This window comes from Cnephaeus nilssonii (genome assembly GCF_951640355.1).
Source record: "Cnephaeus nilssonii genome assembly, chromosome: X".
NCBI lineage: Eukaryota > Metazoa > Chordata > Mammalia > Chiroptera > Vespertilionidae > Cnephaeus > Cnephaeus nilssonii.
Genome location: NC_137071.1, coordinates 104,114,053 through 104,134,031, shown reverse-complemented (window position 1 = coordinate 104,134,031; position 19,979 = coordinate 104,114,053). Strand labels below are relative to the sequence as shown.

General features: G+C 39.0%; 1 protein-coding gene across 1 annotated transcript; it reads left to right on the top strand.

The window, feature by feature from the left end:
* Positions 1-5,611: 5,611 nt before the first annotated feature.
* On the top strand, positions 5,612-18,106 carry CD40LG (CD40 ligand; the record flags this gene model as incomplete). Its single annotated transcript, XM_079764415.1, has 5 exons — positions 5,612-5,767; positions 7,590-7,721; positions 12,903-12,957; positions 14,939-15,001; positions 17,730-18,106. 5 exons carry the CDS (start codon positions 5,612-5,614, stop codon positions 18,104-18,106), a joined length of 783 nt encoding a protein of 260 aa, XP_079620541.1.
* Between the last annotated feature and the right edge of the window lie 1,873 nt (positions 18,107-19,979).

Genomic DNA, 19,979 nt, shown 5'->3' with positions numbered 1-19,979 from the left:
TGTCAGAATGGCAATCATCAACAAATCAACAAATGATAAGTGCTGGCAACGATGCGGAGAAAAAGGAACCCTCGTGCACTGCTGGTGGGAATGCAGACTCGTGCAGCCACTGTGGAGAACAGTATGGAGTTTACTCAAAAAACTAAAAATGGAACTCCCATTTGACCTAGTAATCCCACTTCTAGGAGTGTATCCCAAGGAACTAGAAACACCAATCAGAAAGGATATATGCACCCCTATGTTCATAGGAGCACAATTCACCACAGCTCAGATTTGGAAACAGCCCAAATGCCCATCAGCAGATGAGTGGATTAGAAAACTATGGTACATCTACACAATGGAATGCTACGCTGCTATAAAAAAGAAGGAATTCTTACCATTTGCAGCAGCATGAATGGATCTGGAGAGCATTATGTTAAGTGAAATAAGCCAGGCAATGAAAGAAAAATACCACATGATCTCACTCATTTATGGAAAATAAAGAACATTATAACCTGATAAACAAAAATGTAGATACAGAGGCAGTAAAGCACTGAACAGACTGTCAAATTACAGTGGGAAAGCAGGGGAGTGTTGGAGAGGGGGGGGGAAGAGATAAACCAAAGGACTTGTATGCATGCATATAAGCACAACAAATGGACACAAGACATTGGGGGGGGGTGGGATGAGGGCATGTGACAGGGTGTAGGGGAGGCTGGGGGAAGGTCAAGGGGGAAAAAAGAGATATATGTACTACTACATGTAATTCTTTAAACAATAAAAAATAAAATGAAAAAGCACCTCTGAGAGATACATAAAACTGATAACACTGGTTGACAATGGAGGACCTGAAGGAACAGGTGGAAGAAAGACTGTACATTGAGCAATCTTTTGTACCACTTACATTTTAAACTATGTGAATGTATTACTTAATCAAAAGTAAATGTAAAAATAATGAAACTACAACCACCATGGGAAACCAAAAAGGTGACATCAATGTGAAATAAATTTTGAGGAATATGGCAAAGCAAGAAAGCCAATGAATCTTGACTAACAGAGAAATCAGAGCAGAAAATATGGCAACTCAAGAAAACAGAGGTAAGAATGGGTTTTCCCAAAGAGGCACCAATCTCAGAGTCAATAAATGCAAAGAGCAGGGGTAGGCTGAGAGGCAATCATTATGGTAACTCATTATAGAGCTCTGGTGGAAAAAACTGGGAAAGATGGAGGTTTTTCTCACTCTCTGCCTTCCCCCATGGACCCTTTGTTAGCAGCAATATTTTACTTTTGCCCTCAGGCTAAAATTGCTTGGAGAGGGCTCTAAGGAGAATCCTGGAACTTCCACAACAGAAACGAAAAAGAAAACAAAAGGAAAACCAGCATCAGTCAAAAGTGGAAACCTCTACAGGGCTCCACCCCCAAAGGAAAGCCCTCCTAATTTTATCAGTTGTGGGGGTCCCTGGCCTTCCTGCCTCTCCACCCACATGACATAAAAGGAAGTCTGTCTGTTGACAGGCCCTACCCAATTAAACAGAACCCACAGTTAGCCCTCCCATTCCGGAGAGAGGTTTGTGGGGGAAACAGATCAACATTATAGCAGAGGAAACTCATGCCATCTACCCATAAAACCTAACATCATTTTTTCATTCATAAGGGTCACCACATATTTGAGGGAAACTATCAACATGAAAGGGAAGGACCAAAATAAACAAATGGGATTGACCCCAGAGGAAAGAGATAATTAAGGAATAAAGAAAAACTTAAATATATTCTGATTTGTATCACTAGAGAGGCTAGCCAGTGCTATTCTACTAGGTTAGATTGTTTTACAACTTCCCTTTCTATCCCTTTAAAAGAAAATTTTGTTATTTGGAAAGGATTTATGAATTCCTTACAGTGTGTCAGGAAGCAAGGATTTTGAATTTTTTAAATTGTCTTTTTCTTCTAATGGTATGGAAATTTCCAGACAAGTCAATCATGATGTGATATTATGATGCTATGATAGATTAAGCACAGAAGAGGACACTTTGTCAGCTGGGAGAGGATGTTTCACAGACAGAGTACCTTTTCAACATTAATGGATAAGAGAGGAGGGAGTCAGTGTGCTCAGTGAGAAACAGCTTGAACAAGCACAGCACATTTTGTGAAATAAGCCTCACTTGATATGGTTGATTCCCAGAGCTGAGCATGAGTAAGTTGCAGAGATGAAGACAGAAATGTGGGTAGGGGTCAGATCATGTGCTGTGCTAACGATGGAGATGCTGGCCTCTACACAAGGGTTTTCCAGACATGTTCAGGGAAAAGAATCTTTGTGAGGCTCTTTGTAGAACAAACAAAACACTGATCTATTTAACTCTTTACATGTACTGGAAATAATTTTCCTAGCAGAAACTATGACTGTGTTCTAGGTTATCAATATAAAATCACAACCACAAGCAGATTCATTAACATAAAAAACAAGCTGTTGAAGTATAATCCATTGTGTTTTTTTAGTTTTCCCTTGATACTAATTTGCTTTAGATCAGCACTAGCTACAAGAAATGCAGTAGTAGAAAAGGGTGACAGACATTTCAGATAATTTTGTGTAAGAAAAACTGAAAATTGAAACAATTTAATCCATTAATTTAATTCTTTCTGTAAGCTAAGAAAAAGATGGCCAATATTTTACTTTGGCTTCAGGCACTTTCATGTACTTTATAGAGCTATACATTTCTTTGTAACAAAGTTTAAAAATCATTTCTGGATGCATTAAGCAGCTGAATATTTTTAAAGGGGGTCCAAAACCAGGACCAAGCCATTCCTTGCTGGGGCAGAGGCAGGTATTGGGGGTCTAATACAAAGGACATCTGATACAGAATCAGAAAATAAAGTTTAGAAACTAGAAAGGTAGCCAATTGTGCCTAGGACCAGTCAGAAGAAGAATCGGTGTGTGTGTGGGGGGGGAGGGGCTTCAAGAATTGAAGTACAAGAAGGTGATTCTGGAGCTAATCCCATTCACATTAAACTCTATCAATCTGCTTCCCTGGGTCTAGTGCAGAGTCTGAGGGCTCAAATTAGATTAGATGATTGGTTAATTATAAGAATTAGAATTAACATTCTGCTGGAAATATGGAGGATAGATGGAGTGGAACAGAAAGGAAACAAGGAGATAAATTAGGAGAGTACAGTCCAGTAATCTAGCAGAGAGAGGATGTGGGCCTGGACTAGGATGTTGACAGGGGAAATGGAAAGAAGTGGTGGCAATCAAGAAGCTTTGGGGAGAAGGAACCACTGGGATTGGCAAGTAATTTGGGCAAGAGAGAGAGAGGGATTATAGATGACTACCAGGACTCTGACTTGAACAATTAGGTGGGTGTAGTAGTACCATTCACTGAGATAGAGAGACATTAGAGAGAGAACAGGTCTGGGTTGGAAGTGGAGTGGGGAGTTGAGTTAAGTTTTGAGCATGACAAATGTGAGGTGGCTTTGAGATATCCAAGTAGAAATATTCAGAGGTAGCCAGACTTAAAAATCTGAAGTTCAGGGCTACAGTTATAGATTTGGGATTTGTCACAATGAAGGTGATATTGAGAACTATAAACATGGATGGGACTCACCTAAGGGAAATATGTAGAATGAGAAGAGGGAGAAGGGAGGAGAGGTGAGAACAGATGAATGAGGATAGGGAATACCTAAGTTTTAAAGGATACAAAGAAATAAAGGGATCCATGAAGAAGTTTTCTGAGAGGCAAGGGAGGCGAGTTTTCAGAAGGATGAGAACAGAATAATAGGTCAACAGACTAATAGGAAAGTCACTAAAAATAAACTCTAGAAAGAATTTGACCAAAATTATTGAACTAATAATGGTGGGAGCAATTTCAGGGGAATATTGTGGGCAGAAGTCAGACTGTAGGAGGTGGGCGATCAGGAAGTGGAGGCAGGGAGGTTGGACAACCTTTTTTGGTCACATGAACAAATCTTTACATTGTCTGCATCTCTGTGGTCTCTTCAGCTTATCTTTGCAGGGTTCTTGCAGCTCTGGCATTCTGTAATTATATGAAACTGGCCTTGGAGAAGTCCTCGAGCCCATTTTGGCTCTTGTGATAATTTTCCTTTAGTGGAACAAAGGCTTGTCTAAGAACTGAAGCCTCTTACTTGACTGATCAAAGTTTATCACGTGCATTGAAGTCACCTACTTGGCAGATATAGTGAAAAGCTACGCAGATCTGGGTCCAGGACAGGATGCTGGGGCGTGGGAGGGGAAGAAAGCAGGTGCTAACTCTACAGATAGCATGCCTATCGGAGCATTTTGTTACATTTCCTATTTGTCTCTGAAAACAATTTTATAGGAATCGCCAAAGCCAACTTGTCATGGTTTCTAGACCAGGTTGGGATGTGGGTAGGGATTTCCACGACTGGTTTAATTTTGAAGGCAATCTGATAAGACCATGCAAAAGCCATTCAGAAATGCATAATCTTACACACCTCAGTGATTCAATTGGTTAACAAAACTTTGGGTTTTTTAATGTTATTGTTTTTTCTTTTTTTATTAGTATGTAAGGAGTTGACAATTACTTGGAAAACTCATATCTTAGGCTAAACAAATTTTTTTTTAAAAATTTCAGGATAAAAATTGTTTGTCTATTGCTTAACACATTTGAAAGATCTTTCATACACCTCTTTTTTGTACTTCACAACAACCTATAGTATAGGCAAGGCAGTATATGCCCTCTTTGAATATGAGAAAACTGAGGTCTAGAGAGACAAAGTTATTTGCCTGTGGTCCATAGCAATTTATTGGTAGAGCAAGGACTATAATTTAGTTATCTTAGGTGAAGCCTATTTCACCTTTTCTGAACAGTTACATTGGCATCAGCAATGATCTGATGGATTGGAACAATATAAGCAGGCAATTTGGCTAAGTCAAACTAATATTCCTACTTTAACATCAATCGTAGAGTTTTGGCCTGATTTCCCTCAAGACCTTACTTCTCTTGACCTTTGAGAAATGTATTTTTCTTAAATTATCTCTCTAGCTAAATTTTATTTAATAATTTTTATCACTCTTTTTTGCTTTATGCCATGTAGTCTCAACTTGAATAGTTGCTGGGATTTTGTTGGGTTTAAATATTAAATAAGTCCTGAGAAGCAATTAGCTAGTGACACACTGTCATAAAATCAATCCAAACTTTTATCTTCATTTGTTTCTTTCCCTAGATACCAAGTTCCCGCTTTACATTAGTAAGAACGAAAATGAAATGTGTCTGTTGCTGGTGGATTAATTTATCACTTTCCTTGAAACTGGTGAACCCCAAAAGTTAGACAGCAATTGGAAAATACTGCCATTGTCTGTTGAGAAGTCTATGACATTTTAAGGCAAGAATGAATGTATGGAAGAAGAAACTTGTTTCTTCTTTACTAACAAAAGGGAAAGCCTGGAAGTGAATGATATGGGTATAATTTAAGAAAGAAAAAAAACCTTTACGTAACGTTTTTGCTGGGAGAGAAGACTACGAAGCACATTTTCCAGGAAGTGTGGGCTGCGATGATTGTATGCTCTTAACTAATTCTGAGTAAGGTGGCCACTTTGACAGTCTTCTCATGCTGCCTCTGTCACCTTCTCGAGCAGAAGATATTTCAACTCTAAAGCAGCATGATCGAAACATACAGCCAACCTTCTCCCCGACCTGTGACTAGTGGACCACCCGTCAGTATGAAAATTTTTATGTATTTACTTACTGTTTTTGTTATCACCCAGATGATTGGGTCCGCACTTTTTGCTGTGTATCTTCACAGAAGATTGGACAAGGTAAGATGAAATCTTTATTAACTAAATTTGGGGTCTTCAATTTCTGGGTTGGTTGGTTTAGCTCTACTCAAATGATGGACAATGGTAGGAACCAAAACCAATAAATAGTCTTGTGGCATAATGTTTGTGTCTAGTGAGTGAAATCTCATATTCTTGTCTGTGGTCAAGAGCTTGGGCTCTGGAGTCAGACTACCTGTGTTCAAATCCTGACTCTACCCTCTACTAGCTCTGTGATCCTAAGCAAGTTATTTTACATTTCTATCCCTCAGTTTCCATATATGAGAAATGTGAATGATAATGCTATCCACTTCATTGATTAAATGAATTTAGCCTTGTAACAAGCTTAGAACAAAGCCTGGCACAAAGTAAGCATTATGTAGGCATTGCATATAATGGTTTGCTAAAATTTTGTTTAAAAAGTAAACTATTTTTTAATCATGGAAACAATTTTTTTATTTTAAATTTCCAACTACAGAAGGATAATATCAATTTGATCTCAAATTTCATAGTGCTTCAGATTAACATAGATATGGATAAATCCCAGAAATTGTCTTTTAGTAAAAGTGGCATTCTCTGTATAATTGGTCAAATTCTGATTGTAGTTGCAAGCTGCCCAGTTTCCTTCTAAGATGGTTTACATTCTTTGGTTAGACTTATAGAAACAAAAGAGTAGAGTAACTTAGCAGGTTGTTTTTCATTCTTAGGAAAAGATAACCATTAAGATTTATCCTGTTTTGATGCGCCTACCCACTTTCATTGAGGGGAATCATTGGCTGTGTTGACAAAATATCAATCATAAATGAAAAGGAGAAATTTGATCAATTATTTGGCCATTCCTAAAAGTTTAGATGTGGGAATTGTGGATGTATAGTATCTGGAGACTATATTTTCTCAGGATTATTTAACTGTCTTTTATTGGAATGCCAACCTAGAATTAAGACCATGTGGTTTTCTATCAGAATATAGTGGGACAGTGATGTTTGAGGTAATTCATTGGGTTACTCACTGCTGAGAAAAAAGTGGGGTGGTTTTGGTCTGGTTGTGTTTGGCCTAATGGGCTCTGCCAATCAAAGCCTGGACATAAGCCTAGACTCCACAGGGTAAATATTGACCTGGGTAGACTCAAATTTAATGTAGCATTTAGGTGTGCACTTAATATCAGTGAAAGCCACTGGCTAAATGCATCTTGTTTTGAATCCAAATATGTAATCTTAAAACAAGAAAACGGCAGAGAATTAGTTGATTATACAAGTGAATTCCATACATTCTAAGACACTGGAAAATAAAATATCTTGTTAACTTTGGAAATGAAAGATGATTCTTTAAAAATTCAAATGTTTTCTGCAAATACTAAAGTTAAAAAGAGAGATGTAATTAGAACTGGAGTTAATTGACACACATTGCAAATTAACTTCTTCATCACAAACACTAAAATGAAGTGGGAAAATTTGCTCAGTAGAGAACTAGTTTGCAAGACTATTTATAATGAGCAATAATTACTGGAGCAATAGGGAATATGACAATTATAGAATGTTGCTGCTATAATACATTTTAAAATTTATACTTTGTGATTAAATTGTATTAGAATAGCTCTGATTTCCACCTAGAGTTACAGATAATCTGACATTTTAGTTGCTGGCTTTTGTAGATTTTTTTGAACTGTTAATACCAAATACCAATAATTCAGTGTACCTTTTTATTCCCCATGCATGTCTGCAAAAACCCTCCTCCTATTGTTGATGCTGTGGAAATGTAGAGGCAGACATCATCAGTGCCATTCTTCAGAATTACATTTCTCATGTCCCTGTTATTTTACAAACAGATAGAAGATGAAAGGAATCTTCATGAAGATTTTGTGTTCATGAAAATGATACAGAGGTGCAACAAAGGAGAGAAGTCCTTATCCTTACTGAACTGTGAGGAAATTAGAAGCCAGTTTGAAGCCTTCGTCAAGGTAAGGAGCTCAGTTGTTGGTAAAAAGTGTCATTGAAAAGTTTTAGTACTTCTGCTGGGAAACTGAAACATGACAAGGTAAAAGTTTAAACATTTGTTATTTATACATACATAGTATGAGTATATAAAAAAAAGAAAATAAAAGAAAAGAAATGAAGCCAAAATCCTATGTTAAAAGGGTATGGTAAGTTAGAAGTGTTCATTCATAGAAATGTTCTTGAGAAGGACAAAAAAGACTTTCTAAGGGAAAAAACATACTTTCATGAGCACATTCACACATACACATAAGCTTATATTCGCAGCTGTCTCTGGGAAAATTTTGAAGTACACCAAGCCTGTTTTTTGCATTTTCTTATCTTCCCATACAAATCTTGATGCCTTCTCACTGTGCACCCATTTTCCAGAGAAGTGATAACCATTTGCTGCTGCAGTGTTGGCAGGCCACAGGCTAAGGTATTGCCTTTACTGGAGTTCATAGAGACTTCTAAAGATGGATACATTCTAACATGACATGAAGGAATGCTTATGATGGAATTCCAAGTGCCATGAAAGTCAGATCTTTTCCTTTTATTGTGAGGAAAAGTGTGGGGAATGGATGATGGTCCTTCTCAGTGCCACTCAAACCAACACCATATAATACCACTTGCTCATGAAACCAGTTCGCTCTAGGGCCAGTCAAGACCTGGAGTAGAGAGAATTTGAAGCTTTCTAGATCAACAGGTTGGTACTCAGCATGAAGTCATATAATGGGTACCTAAAACAAGAATTTTTAGAACATTCATTGAGGATGTACCTACAACATTGATTCCATCTTCATAGACAAAATATCTAAGGGCTTTTTCTCTTGAAGCAGAACATTACGAATTTTTTTATCTGTTTCTCACTCAGAACACTGAGTCATATACCTTTGGCCCTCAGCCCACTCTGGGGTCATGAATGAGAGGCAGTACTCCACATTGAAGGCAGCCCTGTGCCATGTGGGTGGGTAGTGGGATAAACCAAGAGGAATTAGTTTTCATATATGGATGATGTGTTATTAACCCAGAATTGAAGGGTTTAAGATCTTATTTCTGAGCTTATTCCTTTCCGCCTATATTGTCCCAGATTTGTAATTTAATCCAGTAGTGAAGACTCTAATACCTTCCTTATTCCTGAGCCACTTAAGGGAATTAGAATGAGCTCAACTCTGTTGCTGGCTTTTAGGTTCTTTATGTTAATCTATGTTTTATTTGAAGACTCATAAATTTTTATTTGTAAGGTGTAGAAATGAATTTATTTTCTAGTTCTTTGAGGCTTCTAGCCAGTATTGGGAGGTGTTGCAAATTCAAATGTAAATAAAGCCACTTTCAGAACAATGGTTAATAATCCCGATAATGTGTGAAATGTGCTCATTGCATGACCTCTTTAGACCTAAGTTTTCTCATCTATAAAATGAGAGGGCTGAGATTATCTGTAAGGGCACTACCAACTTTGACATTCTGTAATTATGTGATCAGTCTTACATAGTTTTCTCCTCACAATCCCTCCAAAGGCAGTGAGATGGGCTCTTGCTTTATTTCTGCTCTCTTCCTTACTGCGAGTTTTACAGTTGAACTGCCAATTCCTCATGGCTTTATTTCAGGTCAGATATGTAAAGCTTCCCAAATCAGCTACCCAGGATAGAAGTAAGGAAAACAGCTGATTTGGTCTCTCTGCTTATGCTTACATAAAACACACACACACACACACACACACACACACACACACACACACACACACAACAAACCAAACCAAACAAAAAACAAACAAACAAAAAACAAAAAAATAACCCACACACAACAGCTCCAAAGTTTCATATTCTAAAAAGGCAGAACCTCTCAGGCTTGTCAACTGGGGCTCCTGACATATGACAGAGGAAGCCCAGTGTCTCTACTGAATTAGGGGTGGAATCTGAGTCAATGTCATCTGTACCTATGATACGCATGATGGTGAAACACAAAGTCCTCCACAAACCCAATCCTCCTCCAAAGACTGAACCCCGCTCCAATATCCATCCACCCAAATTTCTCATTCTAGAACAATATTTCGGACTTTTTTTTAACCTAACAGGTCAGCTACATAATAACCCCAAATTAAATTTTTATATTCTTAGCTAACATTAGCAGTCTTTCTGGGTAGGAATCTGAATGGTCCAGAGCAACCTAGGGTTTGAATTTTGGGGTACTGAATCATAGAACTTGAAGAGGTCTTAGAAATCATCAGATGCAATTATCAATACAGAACTTTAATTTTCTCCTCACAGTCCCTGCCAAGTTGTTCCCCAATTTCTGTTTGAACACCTCTAATAACAAGGAACTCATATACTGAGGCAGGTAGCACCAAGCTGTCACTTTGGTGGGACAATGGGATTATGTTAGGGTAGTGGAGGCATCATTGTGAATAGTGTAATTTCACATTAAAACTTACTACTCACACCCTCCCCAGTTTGGCTCAGTGGATAGAGTGTCGGCCTGCGGATTGAAGGGTCCCAGGTTTAATTCCAGTCAAGGGCATTTGCCCGGGTTGTAGGATCGATCCCCAGTAGGGGGCATGCAGGAGGCAGCCGAACAATGATTCTCTCTCATTGATGTTTCTATCTCTTTCTCCCTCTCCCTTCCTCTCTGAAACTAAATTAATAAAAATATATTTTAAAAAAACTTTCTACTCACTCCCTGGCCAGTTTTCTCAGTGGTTAGAGTGCCAGCCAGTGCACTGAAGGGTCACAGGTTTGATTGCCAGTCAAGAGCACATACCTTGGTTTCAGGTTTGATCCCTGGCCCCGGTCCGGGTTTGAGCAGAAGGCAACTAATCAATGTCTCTCTCTCTCTCTCTCTCTCTCTCTCTCTCTCTCTCTCTCTCTCTCCTTTTCACTCTCTCTTAAAAATATCGATGGAAAAATATATACTCAGGTGAGGATTTAAAAAAAACACACACTTACTACCCACCCTACACTGTGTTAGAATGATTAGTCCCACGATTGTCTGCCCACTAATTCCTGAGATATCTTTAATAGGGTCAAAGCATTTTCATATATATATATATATATATATATATATATATATATATATATATATAATAGTAAAAGCATAATATGCTAATTAGACCGGACGGCTGAACAGCGGAACAACCAAGCCCAATCAGCTGCCTTCTGCACACCTCCTACTGGGGATGTGTCCGCAACCAAGGTACATGCCCTTAACCAGAATCGAACCTGGGACCTTTCAGTCTGCAGGCCGACGCTCTATCCACTGAGCCAAACCAGTTAGGGTCAAAGCATTTCCTTTTTAAGCTAAAGGTTAATCTGTCCATACCTGCCACAAGAGTTCCCACTGAGAGAGAAATAACTAATCCCAGATTTTCTGAAAGTCATCTTTAAAAAGTCTTTCAGTTGAGGTGGGGTGTAAAGCAAGAAAAAAGGCTCTGGGACATGTGGCTGGGGGAAAGTTCTCGGAAAGGCAAGGTTGGGTGCATAAAAGGCAAACTTTGCTGACTTCACATTCTCATCTTGGCTAGGCCCTGACACCTAGCTTGAAAATATCTCAACCTCCATCATCACACTCCATTTTTTGAAAAGACACTAAATACTCATTTGTTTACTTGTTATCTCACAAACATTTTCCTGTTGCCACACTTTCACAGTGCCACACTTCACCTCAAGTGGAAAGTTGAGGCTCTGTGGCCTATGTGAGCTTTTTGAGGTGCAAGTTCTTCTTTTCTTTTAATTTTTTTAAAGTTTATTTTAGAGAGGGAAGAAGAGAGAGAGAGAGAGAGAGAGAGAGAGAGAGAGAGAGAGAGAGAGAGAGAGAAATATCAGTTGTCTCCAGATCAGGGATAGAACCTGAAATCTAGGTATGTGCCCTGACGAGGAATCAAACCTGAAACCTTCCAGTACACGGGATGATGCTCCAACCAACTGAGCCACACTGGCCAGGGAGAGATATAGGTTATTTTAACTTATACCCTCACATCTGGCAACTGAGCTGAGTCTACAAGAAGACAATCAATAGTTACAACACTAATTTCTTCTAGTGGAAGAATGAAAAGGAAGAACCCTGTAGAAAATTGATTCTAGTAATGGGAAGGAGCCCAAGACTGATTATTACAAGATGTGAAAATACTATTGTCTTCCTTTCTTGTGTTTAGAGCATAGGGTGATGGTGTGAGTTAAACCTGGCCTATGAATATGATCTCACAGTTTTGACACTCTTCACTTCAGCTTCAGACTCCTTGGGTGACCTCATGCCAGCCAGTTATGCCCTTGAGGCCTTTTATTCAGTATCTTTAAAATGGCAGCAGTAGCCTTTATTATCTTCTGACCCATGTTGATTGCTGTCCCTGTTATACTCTTTAAGTACCTCTAACTTTCCTTCAGTTGCCAAGTGAGAAGAAACCCCTGAAGAAGAGTTGCATTTGCCTTTGAACATCAGAAGCATTGGGAGATGGCCTGTGTTTCCTATATACATGTTGATTATTCTAAATACAGAGGGTTGGCAAAAGTAGGTTTACAGTTGTGAGTAGTTGAAACAGTTTAATCTTGTATTATTATTTATTAATTATTATATTATTTATTTGTATTACAACTATAAACCTACTTTTGCCCACCCATGTAAACGCAGGCCACACAAGGGCACACCACCAGCAACAAGAGAATCTCCTCAGCCCACTGAAACAACAAAATAAAAATGTTGAGATTTCTTCCCACAATCAAACTTATTGTTACCATTTTTCTGGGAGATTTCAGACAAATTTTATTCTAATAGATATATACTAGGCTTTATGTTAATAACATTCTATATACCAGTTCCCAGGGTAGAATCATTTCCCCATTCAACATTATTTGCAAATACATATCAAAACCAGGGAGGTTGGGGTCATAGGAAGAGTCAGTATAGTCGCCTCTCGTCTAGAGAGAATGCTGGAATGAAGATAATGAAAACCAGACTCTGCTTCTAGGTCTACACCTCAGTTTTCTGGGCTGTCAGTTCATCTGTCAGAGCCATGGGCTCCCAATCAGTATGATATTAATGACAGGATCTAAGCATATATTATAATCCTTACTAGAAACAGGCAGCAGAGTAAGGATTGATACCAAATGAATGATACCTCTAAAACCCCACAGAAGACTCCCTGTCAAAATGATCTTTTGCAATGATTTTTATTTCAGGATATAACGGGATATGAAGTGAAGGAGAAAGAAAAAAACTTTCAACAGCAAAAAGGTAGGTTGCTGTTTACCAATTTCTATGCATACTTAAAAACTAAAAGGAAGCTTTATAAGGTTGATTATATTGAGTAACCCAGTGTTGTATCAGGGAACTTTTAGCCTTGGAAATAACACTGGAATACAATTGGATGGGTTCCTTTAATTCTGACAGTACCAAGTATGAAGAAATTCCATTATTTTCAATACCATGATCAAAGCAATCATAACACCTACATGGGATAAGATGATAAGAAAATCATCATTTGGTAGCAGTGGCATTCACTGCTCAATAAGTTTTCCATGGGGAACCATGGCCAGTGGAGCCTCTGAAATCAAGGAATGAGCCAATGTGACAATATTCTATTCTTTGCCTTGTTCTTGATGTGAGAGTATCTAGAACATCTCTTGGTTTGAAGGGGCCTTGATGGTTATCAAATCCAACACCACATCCAGGACACAAATCTCCTTCACAACAGCCATGACCATCTGGCCTGGCCTCTGGTAAAATATGCCGAGGCACCTTCTATCTCATAAAGCAGCCTGGCCCATCTTTGAATGGGTCTAATAATTATAAGTTTACTATATTACATGAGAGAAGTCTTTTCTCCTCTGGAGTTGAATTTTGTTCTTATAATCTCCACTCACTGGAACCAGCAGTTCTGCTCTATGGGGCCATATGAAACAAAGTGTAATTCCTCTTCTACACAGCAGCTGTCCAGATATTGAAAACAGTAATCACAGAAACCTTTTCTTCTCCAGGTTAAACCTCCCCAGTACCTTCCACTCTTGTTCTTATGATCCTTTCCAGACCCTTTCCTTTCCTAGTTACCTCCTTTTCTGGATGACTCCATAATTTTCCCTGTTCCTCTTAGACTGTAACACAATAACTCCTGGAATGACCTGAGTATCAGAAAGATGAAAAATTGGTAGATGGGTGTTTTTAGAGAGACTATTATATCACAAAGTCAGTTAAAATGATGGTATGGGTTTTGTAAATTTAATACACACAAATACATATGCACATACAGGGTAGGGCAAAAGTAGGTTTACAGTTGTGAACACTCAAAACAGGTTATTCTTGTATTATTATATATTTATTATTATATTATTTTCTATATGTCCAACTGTAAATTTACTTTTGCCACTACCCTGTGCATACAGAAATACAGACACTGTTTTCTGAGGCAAAGAGCATACTCAAACCTTGCTTTAACTATTGGTCTAGATGCAAAGGGTGATCTGATTTCCATGAAGGTTTTGTCTTTAGACTGACTCTATGTTGCGTTGAACCGTGTTATCTATTAAGTACAGTAAAATTTGAGGAAACTTTTCATGTGGAGGCTGAAGTTAATCATACAGGCTGCTTAACAGTCTTCAGAAAAAATTATAAACTTAACAAAACTTGTAATTTAGGTCATGCAATTTGACTAAATATTTATAGGGCGTCTACAAAGTGTCTGACACCAGCCTCATTACTGGACAAAAAGAAACTTCCACACAATCTTTGCACTTAGGCAATCAGCACATCTAATTAAGAAGCAAGCCTTTTACATAAGAAACAATTAGAGATAAATACAATAGTTTAGCCGATTATTTGACCAAATCAGACACCATGAGCATCTTACTAGCTAATTGTGCAGACATGACCTTGGGACCCACTAACATTCCCAATGGATGGAAGTTGTTCCTAAAAGCAAGATTCAAAGTATGTTTTAATGCAGACCAGTACTTTTAGCCTGTGTCAATCTATGTGAAGTGGACTTGAGTACTGAACAACTATAAGAAAAATAGGATCAGTGGAATTAGTCAATTCAATCATTCAGGTTTTTTAGAAACCAACTTTTCCCACTGTGAGGATTAAAAACCATTCTACCCTTAGTTTTATATAACCTATTTAAACACAGTCTCTATTACACAGATGTGGAACTGAACTAAATAGTTCCATGGGCAGTTTTGCATTACTTTGGCCTGACAGTTTGTTTTTTGTTTCATTTTAGGTGATCAGGATCCTCAAATTGCAGCGCATGTCATAAGTGAAGCCAGTAGTAAAACAGCATCTGGTAAGTCCAAAAGCATCTGAGCATCAGCCATCCAAGGGGGAAGGCTGGGATACTGATGCAATGCAGCCTAATGATTAGGTTCCTCTCTTCCTCTGGGGCCTAATCTATAAACCTACTCATGCACCTCTCACATGTTCTCCTTTGTCTTCAAAGTGAGCTCAAATGTAAAGATGGGACTTGAAGGGACAAAAGGAGGTGGGAAGCAATACTGATGTTCTCATTATGTTCTTGTTCAATGGCTGATTCTAAATGATGAATTACTGGGTGAAGAGACCATTATTCTGACAACATAGAAGAGATGGCAGGTAGTGACTTGACTGTGAACTCTTACTAACCCTTCTTCACTGTGTGTAAATGGGCCTCAGGGGGCATTTCCTGCCATCTGTCAATTGATGTATGATTACCTCAGCCTCACATGGGGGCCAACCTCAAGGAAATTAAAAGGTAAAATCATTCTGCAAAGATCAGTAGGTGCCAGGATGTTAGATTTTCCAATGAAGTAACAACAGAAAACATATTGTAATCTTTTCAACTCTGAATGACTTTATTTCCATATACGTTCTGCCATTGTTCTAGCCCTTAGATCTTTTTCCCAAATCTGTACCTCCTGATAGCTGGTGCTGGAGAATGTGTCACATCTGATAAATGGATGGAAACACACACGCTAGCATAAAATCCCCCATTTACATAAATGCAGTCTGAGAGCATCAGAGAAGTCTTTGAAATATTCAGCACAGTGCTCTGGAATGGAGTCTTAAAGAGTGTGTGTTTGAGAGAGAGAGAGGAGAGGAGAGGAGAGGAGAGGAGAGGAGAGGAGAGGAGAGGAGAGGAGAGGAGAGGAGAGGAGAGGAGAGGAGAGGAGAAGAGAGACAGCCTCATCTCTAAGGTGAGATTTTGGTTTCTTAGTGGTTATAAATGGTTATCGTGGATCTTGGTATGGGAGTAAGAGCAGTAGATAAGGAGTTTTGAACACTGAGGCTCAAGAACCACGACTACCACTTGCTGGGTGACCTTGGGCAAGTCTCTTTACCTACACAGCAATTTCCTGCCCCACTTCACAGAGTGACTCTGAGCATCAAATCAGCTAATGTGGAAGAACATTATAGTGTCAAATGCTATACAAATGTAAGGTGACATTACTTAGCTTTTTTCACTGTAATTTAGCTGTCACAAGAGTGACATAAAGTCCTTCATTAATACCAGTATTCCCACAATATTTAATAATTCCACCAAGTACCCCTTTCTTAGAAAATACACTTATAGATAAGAGAATATCACAACTATATTGGCATATCCAGGGTGGCCATCCACATGACACCTTCTCACCCAGATTGGATAACAGCAACAGAGATGCCTCCTCAAAAATAGCTTCCCATTGGTCATTTGTATATAAATCTTTGCCCTTGGATATATTTCATGATGTTCAGATTCTGCTAAAAGGACCATTATTGATATTGGTCCTAGTATATTTTATGGTCTGCATCACAGTAGGTTCCCAGGGGACCAGGTGGGAAAAAGTAACATTCCTCACTCTACCCCAGTCCCAAACCTCTAGTTCTTACTTGCTCATGCTGCTGCAGACTTGACCTACATCCCACAGCAAGGCTGAAAATTAGATTATGACTTATAAAAATAAACTTAGTGGACTAAAAGATAGGAAACCTGCACTTGTTTTCTCAATTGGTCTAAAAGTGAAAACATCATAATAAAGTACCATTTCTGAAGTGGTCTGGAGGGCCAAAAAGTCAGACATTTCAGATGCCTTTTTTATATTAAAGGATGAGTCCTAACAGGTTGGATCTTGCACCCAGATAGGCTTAAGACCACCAAATAGGATTTTTTTTAAAGCTCAAGGAAGCAAATGCATCAATATTTTTACTTCTTCCCAACCCCCACCCCAGCAATCTAACTCTCTGTGGGAGCTGAGATTTGAAATCAGGTGCACACACTACTTTGAACCCACTCAACATCTCAGCCGAGAAAATGGCACACTGTTGGTGGGTACTCTGGTTTAGCCACAAGAATACATATACTTTCAAGTTGGTGGCGCCCACTACAATGGGAGATCAAAACACATAGTGAAATGACAGGTTTATTTTCATACTTCCTTGCCTAATTTTAGTTCTTGCTGTAGGAGGCAGGTCAGGTTTGCAACGGCTTGATCAGGTAGGAAGAAATGGGGTCTTTCCTTTTCTCTGTGCAGAGGCTGAGCTAGGAAGATCAGCAATTCTTTGACTTTGTAAAATTTAAGGAAAGGAATAAATAAATGTTAATATTAGCAAGGATTTTGCTTGAATATTTTGGAATGCATAATTTATGATGTGTAATTTTGAAATCGTTCACACTTTCTGAAGTTCAAGGACAAATTAGCTTTAAGAACTCTAAAGGGAGAAGGAAACTCACTGTGTTCTGTTACTTTATTTAATTTTCACAAGTCTCTAAAATGTGCTGTAATATTAGCCCAGTGTTGCAGATGAGAAACTGCAACTCAGAGATTGATTTGCCTATGCTTGAATAAAGCTTGGATTGGAACCGAGCTTCATTTGACTATAAATCCCATGATAATTTGTCAGCCATAGACTTAAGGCTGGAAGGGTCCTTAAAAGTCCCTATTGCCCCAAACTTCCATTCATATATGAAATTAGTGTCAACATTAAACTATGTTTTGTTGGAATGTGAATCATGCTATGCTTCATCTCACCACAAATTTTTCTCCTCTCCATTACAGTTCTACAGTGGGCCCAAAAAGGATATTACACTATGAGCAACAACTTGGTAACCCTCGAAAATGGGAAACAGCTGGCTGTTAAAAGACAAGGACTCTATTATATCTATGCCCAAGTCACCTTCTGTTCCAATCGGGAAGCTGCGAGTCAAGCTCCATTTATAGCCAGCCTCTGCCTGAAGTCCACCAGTGGATCTGAGAGAATCTTACTTAGAGCGGCAAATACCCACAGTTCCTCCAAACCTTGCGGGCAACAATCCATTCACTTGGGAGGAGTATTTGAATTACAACCAGGTGCTTCAGTGTTTGTCAATGTGACTGATCCAAGCCAAGTGAGCCATGGGACCGGCTTCACATATTTTGGCTTACTCAAACTCTGAACACTGTAACCTCACAGGCTGCCGCTGAGCAGATGCTGGTAGTCTTCATAATACAGCAAAGCAGTTAAGACCGCCCCCCTGTTGAACTGCCTATTTATAACCCTAGGATCCTCCCCACGGAGAACTATTTATTATACACCCCAAGGCATATAGGGCTGCAATAAGTGAATTATGGGTTGGGTGAAACCCAAAGAGGCCCCGTTCCCTATGAGCTTATATTCTGAAGCAGCAACCCGACTGATACAGACATCCAGAGATCCCAATGAAAAGACAAGGCCATTAAGCACAGATTGAATTCTGAGTAAACAGCAAATTATTAGCCAAGTTTAGTTTTTTAGTTGTTTTGTTTTGTCGCCTGCAGTGTCTTTCAGTGGATAATGTATTTATCAGTGAAGCTACATAAGGGAAACAAGGAGCCTCAGTTCACATTTAGTTATGGTTGATTCTGGGTCCCTGTGTCACTGATGAAGGGAACAGGCTCTAGAAAGTCTAATGCAGTGGAGAACTAAAAAACTCTGTCCCCCCACTAGCCTCCCTGACACTCATTTATTCTCTCTCTCTCTCTCTCTCTCTCTCTCTCTCTCTCTCTCTCCCTCCCTCCCTCCCTTTCTCTCTCTCCCTCCTTCTCTCCCTTCCTCCCACTCTCCCTCCCTCCCTCCCTCACAGTGTGAGACTGTTGCTAATCAGTTATCTTATTTCAACCTTGTTCCTATCTCCACCTCTTTAGATGGGAGGGGAAGCAGAGAGAACAGCTCTAGCCTGCCCACTCCTTCTCAAGAAATGAGTGTATTTAAAGGAAATCTATTGTATCTACCTGCAGTCTCCACTGTTTCCAGGGTGAACTTGTCTTTATCCTGTTATTTATTTTTTAATAATAAAAATCCCTTAACATTATTGTTGTTATTTAGCACCTGAAGCTTAGGCCAGGTTTGGGGAGGAGGAATCATTTGGAGGGAATTTTCCTAACCTTTGTGATGTGTTCATAAACTAGATAAACTTGGTTCTCAAGCTTGTTGCACCACAAAATATCACTCCCTGAAAGTCTGTGATGGCCTTTGATAAATGACATGGAAGCTTACTCAGTGAAAAACAATCTGGGTTTTTATTTCCAGCTTGCTCTGGAAAGGTTTCAGGGATTGAAGAGAAACTTTTTTTTTTTTTAATCACAGCTAAATGAAGCTGGAGGGAGGGCCTTAAATGAGAAACAGTTGCTTATCTTTTTAATAGCTGTCTAGGTGGTTCCAGCTTAGGCAAGAGGAAATAGAGCTGGGACAGCTGAAGGGAAATATCAGTCCTCAGTCTTCCACTGAAGTCAAGGGGGCTATTCCTTGTCACCTCCAATTGAGGGATTTTCATGTAAGAAACCCAGAGTAGCTTTTGTCTTTATTGACAGAGTGCACTGCTTAAGACAAACACCACATGTTCAAGCAGAAAAGTATTACTGTAGAAGAAAATAAAGGAGAGTGAGAAGAGGTGGGGTCAGCTCTTGGCCACTGCCCCTGCTCTTCAGTCCTATGGACCACACACACAGTTCCTTCTTGGCTGAGTGACTTTGAACACCTTAGAGCATGACTTTCTAACACAAGGCCAAAATCATGCTAGACAAACTTTTTCCAACGAGAAAACTTTGGTATGAGCAGGGGTGACATTTATTGATTCAGGGTCTCAGTTAACAATATGTTCACAGTAGGGATGGACAAGAGGCATTACCTCTTTAGTATGGTTCATAGGAAGGGAATACAGGTACAGCCTGAATATATCTTTTATAGTCTTTATATACTCATCCTCTGATTTAAATATTGCCCCTGCACTTTACCCCACCTTCTTCTTTAGAAACCATTATCATCAGACTATCTCTACCTCTAGTAACCAA